Source organism: Calidris pugnax, unplaced genomic scaffold (assembly GCF_001431845.1).
Source record: "Calidris pugnax isolate Ruff unplaced genomic scaffold, ASM143184v1 scaffold26, whole genome shotgun sequence".
In the NCBI taxonomy this organism is placed as follows: Eukaryota; Metazoa; Chordata; class Aves; order Charadriiformes; family Scolopacidae; genus Calidris; species Calidris pugnax.
Genome location: NW_015090765.1, coordinates 1,838,464 through 1,852,326, shown reverse-complemented (window position 1 = coordinate 1,852,326; position 13,863 = coordinate 1,838,464). Strand labels below are relative to the sequence as shown.

The 13,863-nt window shown below is 40.8% G+C and overlaps 1 protein-coding gene across 1 annotated transcript in view; it reads right to left on the bottom strand.

Moving 5' to 3' along the window:
• Positions 1–10,745, bottom strand: part of USP47 (ubiquitin specific peptidase 47) — a 60,796-nt gene extending 50,051 nt beyond the window's left edge. Inside the window, exon 1 of the mRNA XM_014966595.1 lies at positions 10,608–10,745. Within this exon, the coding sequence (XP_014822081.1) occupies positions 10,608–10,646 (39 nt within the window). The 5' untranslated portion in view covers positions 10,647–10,745. The remainder of the gene's footprint in view (positions 1–10,607) is intronic.
• Between the last annotated feature and the right edge of the window lie 3,118 nt (positions 10,746–13,863).

The window sequence follows — 13,863 nt, the reverse complement described above, 5'->3', positions numbered from 1 at the left end:
GGCCACTTTCCTAATTATTGAAACTTCACTCCCACCTTTTTTTTTTTTCCCCCAGGGATGAGATATCAAGGATTCACGAGACTTAGGGAAGCCCCTTCAATCTATCCTTGTGTCTAGGAACAAGACTGGAAAACAGGAAGGAAAACTATAAAAAAAAAGATGTGTACTGGGCCAGGTTATGTATGGTAGAGGTAATTTTCTTCAAAGAAGCCCCTAATGCTAGTAACACTATAGTGTTTTAGCTCTTGCTGAACAGTGTTTGCACAGTGTTAAGGCCTTCTCCAATTCTTACTCTGCCCCACGCTCCCCCCTCCCAGTGAATAGACTGGGGTGCACAAGAGGCTGGGAGGGGACACAACCAGGCAGATGACCCAAACTAATGAAAGTAGTATTCCATGCTGTATAACACCATGCTCAGCAACAAAAAGGAATAGAGGGGGTTTAGTTATGTTCCATCTTTGCTTGGGAATTGGCTGGTTATTGGTGTACCTGTAGAACATGGGGAATAATTGCCTTAGCATCCCTTGCTTTTCAGTTTTTTCCCCTCTATTCTTCCAGTTCTTTACTTATTAAACAATTTTATCTTGACCTCCAAGTTTTCTCACTTTTACTCTTCCTTTCCTCTGTCCCACTGGGGGTGAGAAGAAAGCGAGTGGCTGCATGCTGTTTCGCTGCCTACCAGGGCCAACACACAACAGGGCGATGTAAAAAAACTGTATCTTGGAAGGGGTGTCATTATTGTTTAAATTTAGCATAACTGAAATACTTTTTTGTATATTTCAATACTGAAATTCTTTTTTGTTTGTGTTCTTGTCCTCATTGCTTATCAACTTTTAATATTCATTCACCTCTGCTGGATCACAAAAGATTTCAGACAACCTCCCCATCTCCAAAATTACAGTTAGAGAGACTTCAAAGACAGTGCAAGGAAAGGAAAGTCAATAAAAATTGACAAAGTATTTTAGAAAATTGTCAGAGTGGAAATCTGAGACTCTTAAAAAACCACACACAGGCTAGTCCATTTATGTTCCCCATTATAAAGCTTGAACTCTGATTTCAACCTTTTGAACCCTCACCTGTTTCAGTTCACACAAACCACTTCACTGTTTCACTTAAACACGTTTCCATCAGTCCTTGTCCTTGGTTACACTACCCACTACAACCTACAGCATTCAGCTTTGTTTTCCTCTCTTTGATATGCTTTAACAGAATAAAACCGAATAAAATCGAAGCCTGAACGAGATACCTCATTAAGACTACTGCAAGTAGAAAATAATTATGATACCCTTATACAATAACATGAACACACCCACCTATTTTGGAAACTCAACACGGAATTTACAGTACACTAACAACACTTCATACATACACGGCAGCCTAAAAACACCAACCACAGCAATGCTGCACTTATACAAGCAGTTAAAGCTTCAAAAGCTGCAACGGCTGCCAGAAGCAGCAGTCTTGCTCCCACCTGCTTATTTCCACCCCCACACTGTCCCCTTTCTTGTGCTGGTACAAATGGTCATGCAGTTACATGTTGAGCAGGCTCAGATAGCTAATCCTTCTTAAAATTAATCATTTCTGGTTGGTTTTTCAGTGCGTTAGCTTTAACCCAAGTCAGCCCTCCAGCTTCTCAACAGAATCCTTAACTTTCCTGGAAAATGACCAACTGATAGAATGGTACCAGCAGAGTAGTATTTTAAATGCATGGATTATATGCATTGTATGTACTTAAATTACTTAATACCAACATCATCTGGATGTACTGAAACTTCGTTTGGTATCTTGAAAGATTAAAATGACACCCTCCATCCTTAGGTATGAGTCTCTGTAAATGTCAGTGCTGCTCACAGGACAAGGGTAACAAGTAACCCCCCGTCTATCTTGAATGGCCTAGAAGAGCAAAAAGTGTCATTACTGCAGCAATCCTATTGCTTTTGCCTTCACCTGATGCTCACCCTATTTTCCAGCCAGCTGTAGAAACAAGATAACTGCTAGAGATCACGGAAGAAGGCCGAAGCCATACTGAGACTAATGGCCCTGGCTCAGTGAACCCTAAGAATGCTTCCTGATGGTGGACAACCCAATGCAAAAAGGAGAAGAGGTACAAAATAAAATTCCATAGCAGGGCCTCAGTGATCTTGTTCTTTTTGGAAAAAAGAGGTCATGTTTTACTCTCTTCTCTGCCTCATGTAGATATCATTGATTCATTTGTTGTTTCCACAGACCACTCCTCTGAAATGCTTTAGTAACAAAATCTTAATTAAAAAAATTAACAAAAGTGCTTGCTGCATCACTGAAACAGAGTTGCATGGCAGCTGTTAACTGTCAGTCCTCTAAAATGGATATGGAAGAATTATTTTAATACTACATAAATACTTCAAAGTCTAATACCGCCAACTTTCTAAACATGTCCAAAAATAACACTATGCCTCAGAAATAAAAAGTATGTTATGAGGCTAGCATTTACCTTTGAGAGTTTATTCCTACTATTGTGGATTACTGGGTCATCTGTAAAAAGCATTTATGAAAGAATACAAACGACAATCAGAAAAAGTTGATATGGAAGCAGAGATAAGTACCTGTATCCAGGGTGTTCAAAAGACTATAGAAAATTATATGGCAGTAGGGAACGTGTCTGGGGACAACTGAACTACAGATCAAAACATTTACTTCTCAGTTTTACAGAGGCTATTTTCCATTTAAGTTCTGTACTTTGAATATGTCTTACTTAAGAACGTCTGGAAGAACCAGTCTTCTTAGACTTAGCTCCTAATGGTCTTTTAAATATGGTAAATTAAGGTGGTTCAAGATTAATTACTTCCCTTAAAATATCAAACATAGCAACTGTCAATAACGAAAGAGTACAAATGTTTCCTGGTCATGCCTACAGATCACACACGCACACAGATCACTCTAACGGAGTTTCCTGTTATTAAATTAAGGAAATTAAGGGATAACAAAGAATACTTCCACAGTAGTAACAGACTGAGTATTAAAATCTAAATAGTTTTCTCTTAACCACTGGACAATTAGAGTATTTCACTCTCTTATTTTTATTCACGTTCTTATTCTTTCAACCTGTAACCCTGAATTATTTAATTTCCAAAGGTTTTTGTAACCAGACTAAAATAATTGTGAGAATTTAATGTAAGTGAAGTTCTATAGATTTGCAAACTATCTGCTAGCCTCTATGCATTCATTACAGTACAAACATTACATTCAGATCTGAACCAGCCTCATCTTTATATGGACAGATCACACACGCACACAGATCACTCTAATGAAATTTCCTTAATTTAATAACAGGAAACTAAGGGATAACAAAGAATACTTCCACAGTAGTAACAGACTGAGTATTAAAATCTAAATAGTTTTCTCTTAACCACTGGACAATTAGAGTATTTCACTCTCTTATTTTTATTCACGTTCTTATTCTTTCAACCTGTAACCCTGAATTATTTAATTTCCAAAGGTTTTTGTAACCAGACTAAAATAATTGTGAGAATTTAATGTAAGTGAAGTTCTATAGATTTGCAAACTATCTGCTAGCCTCTATGCATTCATTACAGTACAAACATTACATTCAGATCTGAACCAGCCTCATCTTTATATGGCTTCTTTCTGTTTGCATCTTGTGTCCACCCTCTTAAGCACCATGCTCCTTGTTTTTCCTTTAAAAAAAAAAAAAAATCTGAGAAAAGGAAATGCAGGAACATCATGAGATACTTACTGCACTTTTATATATTAACCTAGAAACACATAATTTGTGTCCTATGGAGTCACAAAAGCAGTGGATGTGCTTTCACATTTGCCTTCCATTCCTTCAAGTACAGAACTACCACAAACTTTATTTTACCAGTGTATTTTCCTACACTGGTAATATTCTAAAGGACGTTGCTACAAATGCAATCTTAGCATACCATATCAGAGTCTGAGCAAAAATAGTTAAGATTTTTCTCTTTTTGGACTATTTTGAAATGAAAGCTTACTTCACTACAAAAATCACCAACAGACAGGTATGCTAAAAAATTAATTTTTTGTACAGTTTAGAGACTAAACGATGTGAATGCAGGGGTAATTTTTAACTCTTTACTAACTCTAATTATAAACTATCCACCTGCTGCTGGAGAAGGATAAAGAGAAGCTGAGTAGAGAGGTGGGTCAGCAGTGATTCAGTTCTGTACCAATACTGCACAGATTGAAGGGTAAATTAAGAACATAAGACGAGGTGGGTCAGCAGTGATTCAGTTCTGTAGCAATACTGCAGAGATTGAAGGGTAAGTTAAGAACATAAGCATCCATGTAGCCTGGGCATAAACACTATCTGCTACCACTACCACAAAGGGCTCCAGGGCGAACACAGAACTCTGAAGCATAATGTCTCCATAGAAGGTATATATATAACAACCTACATGAGTAATATATGATTTTTCATGTAATGAAAATATTGCATTTACAAAAACCGTGTACTACTTCAAGTTGTTATATTTGCTATTTTTTCTCTTTCCCTTCAGTCATTGTTACTGATCTCAACAGCATACCTATACAAAGCAGTAAACACACTTGCCTTCCACTCCTTTACCTTCTGCAGTACTTTGCCAGAATTCTTTCAAAAAATGCTATTTACATCTGTTTTCAGACATTGTTTACAGTGAAAACTTTCATAGTATATCAAGTATATTTCTCACACAGCTTCAAAACTGGAGCATTCATCACTCCTATGGAATTAATGCATAATGATGTTACTTAAAAGGCTTTCACCGCATCTGATTGTTGAGAAGACACACCTAAACTGCAGCACAATAACTGGTTCTAAGATATTCACAGAACTGCCAATTTAAAACTAATCTGTTGTCAATTTTCAGAAGCACCTGAAGTACCTTTGCGGTCACAATCTCAAAGATTAAATTGATTAAGTGATTTTTATCCCTTAATTTTTTAGACCATGGCAAACATCCTTTTTAGAAGTTATTTCATCTGCCAATTCTATGCAAGACCATTTGTTCCGTGCAAGTTGATTACATGCCAAACATTGCAAAAACAAAGAAAATGCCACAGATTTCATAGTGGCTGAAACTGTAATTAAGTTGGTTATCATTTCATCATAAGTTTACAAAAAATTTTACTAGTATTTTCAATTATCAGTTCTTTAATTACTAGAGGCATTGTTTTGGGAATTGTTTTGTTCAAGACAAAACAAAACACCCCAAAAAGCTAAATAGGTAGCCTACCTGAAGGTATATTGTACTAGCTCTCAAAGGGATACAGTGTAAAATATCAGCTTTAAATGTTCACAACAGGAATTAAAAACTTTTTCAAAATTAACAGGTGGTCTGAATATGTATATGTAACTCAATCACTTGATTTCCTAGAGACATAACTTCACACTTAGTTTCTTACATAAACCCCAATATATTTTCAAATACAACAGAAAGAGTAGAGCTGTAACTGGATATATGAACATCTGCACATATTTTAGTGCATTACTGTATTAAGTGTGATATACTTGGGAAAAGGTTTGAAATAATACCTTCCTCTCCTGGCCTGAGTTTAATTCTGACAGAATTAAAACTTGTAAGTCAAAGGTAACACAAAGTCAATTTACGTGTCTATTTCAGCAAGTATCTGCAAGTTTAATCTATTATAATTAATATCTTAATTATTATATTAATATCAATACATTATATCAAAAAAAGAAGTTGGATAACAATGATTTTCTTATTTGTGTGGTAGGACTATTCATATTTTAAAACTATGATGCAAGACCACATTGATCTAAAGGTACACAGGCACTTAAGTGTTAAAACCAACAGAAAATAGAATTAGAGGAATTTATCTATTTAAAAATGGCAACAAACAAAGCACTAGAACACCAGAGAAAACTGAATTTCTTGTTTGTGGTGAAGTTCAAAATATATTATCCACAGAAATTAAAGTGATATGTTATTTAGTTGTCAGATTATTCTACTGAGTACTAGCTTTAGCTAGCAGCATTTAAAGACTGAGGTTCCAGTACCAATTGCTACCTAAGGGGTAGCTGGAACCTCCTAGGAAAAAAGTTTTCATCAAATGACCTCAAGCTGCTATTGGATTATTATCCCGACCACCCTTCTCACACCACAGACTAAATACCCAGATGTACAGAGATCACCCTTCTCACACCACAGACTAAATACCCAGATATACAGAGCACGGGGAACTAAACCATGACTGAGAAGCCCAGTGGTTGAATTAAGCAGGAAAAGATCTTGCCGTTCTAATCTCGTGCCTTGTTCACCAAACTAAACTACTAGTTTAGTAGTTTACTGAACACCATAGAGAAAGTGTCTGTTTGCAAGGAATATATGCAAGGAATATATGACTTGGTGGAACTGTGTGTGGATTTTCTGTTGGTTTCCCGAATTTGATTTCCAGAATACCTGCTCAGTCAATGCAGTAGTCCATTTCTCCCAATCATACCTTTTGGAACACACCAGAAGGAAAACAGGAAAAACTGATAAATTACACAAGCTGTAACCACTTGTAGGATCTTTTAATACAGAGGAATGTAAAGACAAGGATGTCATCAGCACTGAAAAAAGAGCATCCCTTTACTAAACAGAAATGCAAAATATCTTAATCAGATTCCTGCTCTTCTAATGACGTGGTTAGAGAGATACCCATCAAGAATCTTATTTTATTTGTTCAGTGCAGAAGATTAAAATGGATTCATGAGTGTAGGTATGAAAAGATTCACATTAGTTAATCAAGAGAGAACTCGCACTACCTACTTGGATCTAATGGCAGCAAGTACAAAGCATATATCTATTTATTCTGACAGGTGTACTTTGGATAGTTCATGCTGGAACATGTTGAGAAAGTATCTGCAGAGCATTTATTTAATTAGTAGCACACATACTTCAAAAACCTCATAGCACAACATACTTTTTATGTTCTGACCAATTCTGGGCAATATTCACTAAGTTCTGACACATCTTGATTTTCAAGAAAAGTCTTAGCAAAGTTCATTTACATTACCAGTAAACAAACATGCATCTAATTTTCTCATCTACTGCGTTGATTAGAATATTTTATTGTTTTCTATTTGAGGTAGATTTTCCCAAAATAAGTCTCAGGTCTACTTTTCCTCTCAGAAACACTGAAAACCATAGACACGTTTTCCCTTCCAATAGCACCATTTTCCACTTATTTCCATTATTATCCTATTTATACTACTTCCCCTCTCTCACCAGGGTTACTGTTTTACTAGACTAATGAGGGAAAAATTGACACCTAATAACAAAGCAATTTTTAAAGAACATGCTTAGCATTCATTACCAGAGTGCAGCAATGTCCTGTATGTTACTCAATGCCTTCTGTTTCATTGGATATAAAAGAAGACTAAATTGAATGGCTTCTCTTTCAGATGAAGACAGAAGAGGAATTGAGGACTGGAAGGCAAAGAAACGCAGACCAGCTCACACTGAACCCCAGATATAGTGGCCAGGTATTTATATTGCCCCCACTGTAAGGAATTATTGGTCACACAATTACAGAAACAGCTGGTAAAGCATTAGGCATTGGGAGGGATGCAAGAACAAATTTACTAAATGCGTGTGTAACTTGGGCAAAAATCTTAATATAAAAGAAATCTCAACACTGAGTTATTGGAAACTGTTTTAATACATCTGTTCCAAATGAAAAAGAACTTTATGCCAAAGTTATGAGCAAGATAAAATAACAGGGCTCCGATTACCTGTACTTTAGAGATGCAGCTGAACTTATGCAATGTTCAAAAACATTTTTTTTGGTAAGAGAATACTAAAGGATGTTCTAAGTGCAGCAGTGGAACTACTAGTATTTTGTATCCATGAAAACATGCTAATACTCTTTACAAAAGCTTATGAAAAAATCCACAATATACTTTAAAAACCGCAATCTGAGCACCTGTTAGCATACACACACACATATATACACAAACTGAAGACTTATAAAGAACCTAATACCTATCTTTCCATTCTTAAAACAGAGGCTGTTAATGTTACAGATACCTCCTACTACTATATCTACCATGGCATCATGTACACTTGTAGAAAAGAACCAAACTCCTCTTCCCATCCACCCCTTTAGACCATTAGTCATTCCCCAGACTGGCCCAAAGCAAACAACATTACATTTCTTCTTGCTCTTTTATGCTGGAATTCAAAGGAAAATTATGGTTTTGTACTCATTTTCAGCAGACAGAAGTTCACAATCCAGTTTAATATTTGGAACAGCAAAAGACTGTGAGCTATAGAAGTGAGGGCTATACAAGCTATATTCAACCGTTTGGGAAAGGACAAAAAATATGAACTGTAATCATTTATCCACCCCTAAAGGGCAAAACTGAAACACCAAATGATCTGCTTTGCCTCCAGCTGCTGATAAAGGCATAATAGGAATATTCAGAAGTCTGTTGAGAACTCAGAGACCTAGAGAATTCTGTTTACCCGTAACTCACAGCGTTCTCTGCAATGAGATTGTTAATGAATCTCAGGAGGACTTAATGTGAATGCTGTAGCATAAGATCTGTTAAACTTCCTATCACTGAAATAAAAGTGAGGATATACTGAAAAACATTGGAAAAGCTGAAGATAAACTTCTTTTCTAACAAATATAAAACCAGACAGGCTTAAAAATAGTTAATCTATTTTTCTCCTCAATTTGAGGAATGGGAGCACAATAAAGAACTTGAGAAAACTTGCTGAGAAAAACCAACTTGCAACGTACAAAGTCCATAGATTTCACACTGTATGTTTGAGACATTCATACCTATGACAACACGTATTCGTCTTCCTTTACCCACACTTCCCTCCCGACACATAAAAGTACATTCAAAATCCTAGTCCGATGAGTCAGTTAAAAATACACATCTGAATCATACATATATTCTGAATACAACTTTAAAGCCAACAGGGATACTATTAATACATATAACTGAAGAAACTGCCTCAGCTAGCTGCTTTTATTAATCACCTTGTCTGTTCCAGTTAACTACAACTAATGCCACAAGGTTTCTTCTGCCAGTCTCCTTTATGTTTGTTTGTTTTCAAAATGAAATATTGTATAATAGCTACTATCTTCCATTCTTGATCTTATGTTTTTGGAGATAGTTTTTTTTTAAAAGCAAATATTTAAGCATAGTAACCACTACACTCCATCCTTTATTTGAAGTTTCTGGAGATTTCTCCTTCCTGTTAAAAGACGTAACATAGTCCTTTAAATCACAGGATTTAAGAAAGCAAACAAAAGGTAAAGTTTACCTTTGTCCTGCATACATCCTGTACTTACCTGTACAATTTTATGCAAAAAAATCTGTTTCTAAAATTCACTACTGGTATTTGTTTCACAGCTCTGATCAAGGATACCATTTAAGGATTATCATGTCTTTTTGCTAAGGTCTACAAAACTTAAGTCCTTGCCTGACAAAACCTCCCGTCAGAATACATGACGGAACAGGGAGATGCAACGAGCCAGTGACATTTGATGAAAAACAACAGGAAATATTTGAATAATTTATCAGAATAGCAAAACTGCCAGAAAAGTTGGCTGAATATGTAAGCATACCAGCTCATGAAATAAAGTTTCCGCTAAGACTACTCTACAAATAACCGTTTCCAACATTTCACGCCATGGCTCCAAGACTCCTTCTCCTGAGCCCTATCGCTCTTGCTTGACACGTGTCATTTGCCTATCGCTGCAGGACAGAGGCTTAGCCTTCCTCTTTCACGCAGGCTCTTATCTTGAGCCTCTGGCCAAAACCAAGCCTTCTCCCTTCCTCCTGCAGCAGAGGAGCCATGAGGGGCCCACAATCAAGGAAACTCAACCCACTGCTGCGTCGGGCCACATTTCCTCCGCTCCCCACCGCAGGCACTACCACCCCTTTTCTGCACGGCTTCGTACCGGCGCCGGGGAGACACCGAGCCACCCCACAAACTCGGCGGAGGCCCCCCCCGGCTGCCATTTCGCTCGCCGGGCCCCTTTCCCCCAACCGAGGACGCCTTCGGGCATCTCGAGACCCGCCTGGCCGGCGGGGCCTGCTCTCTCTTCTCTGCCCCCTCAGCTCAGGGCCCTCACCCGGAGCCTCCGCCCCCCCTCGCCAGCCCGGCGGCGGGCTGCCCTCCCGCAGGGCTCCGCACAAGACTTCTGACACGGGGAGCGGCCCGGAGCGCGGCCGAGCGCAGGCGCCGCCGGCCCGACCCGGCCCCGCCGCCACGCAGGCCGGCCTCCCCGCATGCCGCGACACGGACAGGTGCAACTCCCCGGCCGCCTCTGGGGCCTTGCGCAGCCCAGACTCGGCCCCAGCCTCCTCCCCCCGACACGGAAAAGCCCCCCTTTCCCCCGCACAGCACCATAACGCCCGGCTCAAGCCCCCCCACGGACCAAGAGCTGCCCGTCCCCCTCACAAAGACGGGCCCTCCCTCCCGCAGGGCCTCGCACCGAGACAGCGAAAGCCGAGCCAGGCCGGGCCGGGCCTCCTCCGCCGGCCCCGGCACCGCGGGCCTCCTGCACGCCACAGGGGCCGCCGCCACCACCTCCCCTCCCTGCGGCGGCCGGCCCGACGCTTCCCCGCCGCCCCGCCTCACCTCTTTGGGGACGAGCTGGTTCTCTTCGCTGGGCACCATGGCCGGTGGCGCGGCGCTGGGCCCGCAGCAGGCTGAGCTGAGCGTCGTCGTCAGCAGCAGGAGGCGGGGGGACGCCCGCGGCTCATCCTCCTCCGCCGCCGCCCCAGCCGGCGAGGGCAGCACCCGCCCCCTCCACCGCCGCCAATCAGTGGGGAAAATGGCCGACGCCGCTCTCGCGAGAACACCACCGGCCGGGGAGCTTCTTGCCGCCGTCCTCCCCCGGGCTGGCCCGGCTGAGGTGCGCAGTTGTCGAGTGCAAGGAGCGGTGTGGGTGTCGCAGCGTGTAATAAGCCCCTGTTCTCCCGCCTGTGGCCGTAAATGGCGCTTGGTTGTCGCTGTCCCTCTCTCACGTTACCCTGCTTTGAGAGCAATCGCCCTCCGTGGGGCGGGGGGGGAATGGTGCTGCCACAGCCGCTTGGCGCTGCACCCAGGCCATGGCGGTGCGGGGCGTCACCTCCTTAGGGCTCCCAGCTTGTGCGGGAGAGAGTAATAAGTGGTTAATTAGCGGCCTACAGCTGTGGGAGACAGCCTGTCAGGGTCTCCCGTGGAGGTGGTGGCCTTCCCCCCTCATGAGAGCGGGGCTCTGCCCTGAGGTAACTGGAGCCAACCCCCTGCGCCATGGGGGTCTGCTTCTCCTCACCCCTCTACGGGGGGCTCTTGCCAGAGCCAAGGGATGCCTTGTGCAGTTTTACTTTGTTTTACTCGTTCTTTTCCCCCTCACGTCTATATATAACTTGCTGGTGTGTGGCTGTGGGGTTAGGAGACCAGCAGGAGTGGAAGGGTAAGGATGGTGAGACCCCACCTTGAGTATTGTGTCCAGTTTTGGGCCCCCCACCAAAAGAAAGACATTGAGGTGCTGGAGCGGGTCCAGAGAAAGGCAACGAAGCTTGTGAGGGGTCTGGAGAGTAAGTCTTATGAGGAAAGGCTGAGGGAGCTGGGGGTGTTCAGTCTGGGGAAGAGGAGACTAAGGGGAGACCTTATGGCTCTCTACAACTCCCTGAAAGGAGGGTGTAGAGAGGCAGGGGTCAGTCTCTTCTCCCAAGTTACAGATGATAGGACAAGGGGTAGTGGGGTCAAGTTGCGCCAGGGTAGGTTTAGACTGGACATTAGGAAACAATTCTTCACAGAGAGAGTTGTAGGGCATTGGAATAGGCTGCCCAAGGAGGTGGTTGAGTCACCATCCCTGGCTGTGTTTAAGAACCGTTTAGATGTGGTGTTGGGGGATACGGTGTAGGGGGGTACTTTAGGGTAGGGTGGATGGCTGGACTCGATGATCCCGAGGGTCTCTTCCAGCCTAGATAATTCTGTGATTCTGTGATCCCACCAAAGCACAGGTACGCTTCATGGTGCCCAAAAGTTGTTCTTTAAAGCGAAGCTAAGCACATGCTCGCTTCTCTAAATTTAGGGTTAATAGTGTGTTTTCAAATGAAATACGAGATGATCCTTACAGCATCACTTAATTGTTGATATTTGTCTGCAACAAACTTAAATATATCTCTTTTTCATGTCACCTGAGGCACACTAAAAGCCAAATACTAATCACTAGAATGAGTAAAAAGCACACTAGAAGAAAAGTAATTACCCATTAATGTCTACTCGGCTGGCAAATAGTTTTTAAGTGAAAAACATTCTGCTTAGCTAATGAAGAAGAATGGTACGACGTAGTCATACATTTTTTGTACAACTATTTTTCTCATTATTTTAGTGTCCTCTTGTGGAAAAGTGCAGAATTGAGGATACTTTTTGATTTTGTGTCCAAGAAACTTTCTGATCAGGGGTAAATTTTGAAGCCCATTGTACTGAAGGTTATTGGAAATCTATTGTGAAGATTTGTTAAAATTAAGTGATCTCTTTTACCTTCTCACGTTTGAAGTATGTAGTGTGTATGTCTCAGGTTACTTTCTGTCATTCTGCTTTCTCAAAGGTGAGATTAGCATGTTTTGGAATCAGGATATGTTAATAGTAATTATTTTTAGTATAGTATTTTAACACTTGAAAAAAGGTTTCCAAGCAGTCATTTCTGTGAATAACAACATCAGTAGTTTTATTTTCGTCTTTCAAGTGTGCTATGGTGGGTGCTAAGTTTCCTTTTTGAGGTTTTTTTTTTTCAGTTCTGCTCCTTGAACTAAGCAAAGAAGTCCTCATGTTGAAAACTTAACTTGAAATAGTTTTAAAATGTGTTTCTGACCTGTTTTTCATTACATAACTTAATAAAATCAAGTTATTTATCTAGCAAGGGTCAGGAGGTTCTCTGAGACAGAAGCTCTTGCTCTCTAGTTTAAAAATATGTTGCACCTGAAAGCCACTCCCCATTTGAGCTCTAATATAGTGAAATCAAGCATCAAGGCAGGAATGTGGGAGTCCCTTGCTTCACGTTAAGTACAAGGTAGTGTAGAGCTACTCTTCTAAAACAGGTAAAAGTATATAGAATAGTTGGGATTTTTTATTATAGGAAAGACAGTATGGAATTAATAAACTCACATCTTTTAGAAAAGAGGGGTTTTTAATTAATGCTTATCAGCTGTGGTGTTGATTAAAAGATTTGAGATTTGGTTTGGATTTTTTTGAGGGGGACTTTTGTAAACATCTCAGTGTGAGAAAAGGTATAGTTGCAGAAGAAATGAGAAATGTTATCAACGTTTGTAGATACTTGAAGAAGCACAGCTGCCTGGTGACCTTCTGTTGTCCAAAGATCCCTGAGATTAGCGAGCAAGGAGTTGAGTTGAAGAGCCGTAACAGAGACATAAGCTTGCAACAGAAGGTGATATACAGTCTTCGAAGCACTGGCTGGGAGCCCCCAGCAGAGGTATGTGACTGATGAGCCTGGTCTTCCTTTGTTGAGTTTTTGTTCATTTTGTTGGGATATACATACCCTCTGCAATCTCTGGAACTTGGGGAATTCTTCATCCGTTTCATAAGGAATCCAGAAATCAGGAACAAAAAGCTTTCAGAGACATTACTTTTGAAAGTTCTTTTGACTTTCTAAAGTGTTATGTTCTAATAGGGGTTTTTTTTTTTTTTGCTGCCATATGTGCTTAACGAGGGGCAAAGCTATGGGACTCAATGACTTTAATTAAAATGTATTCCTCTATTGGGATAAAGAGGTAGCTACCATAAGTGCCTACTAGATAAGAATCAGGAGTTTGATTTTTAAAGAAATGCTTGTTAGATTGTTCTGCCAACCTTTAAAACTCTGCAAACATCTAGTGTAGCCTGT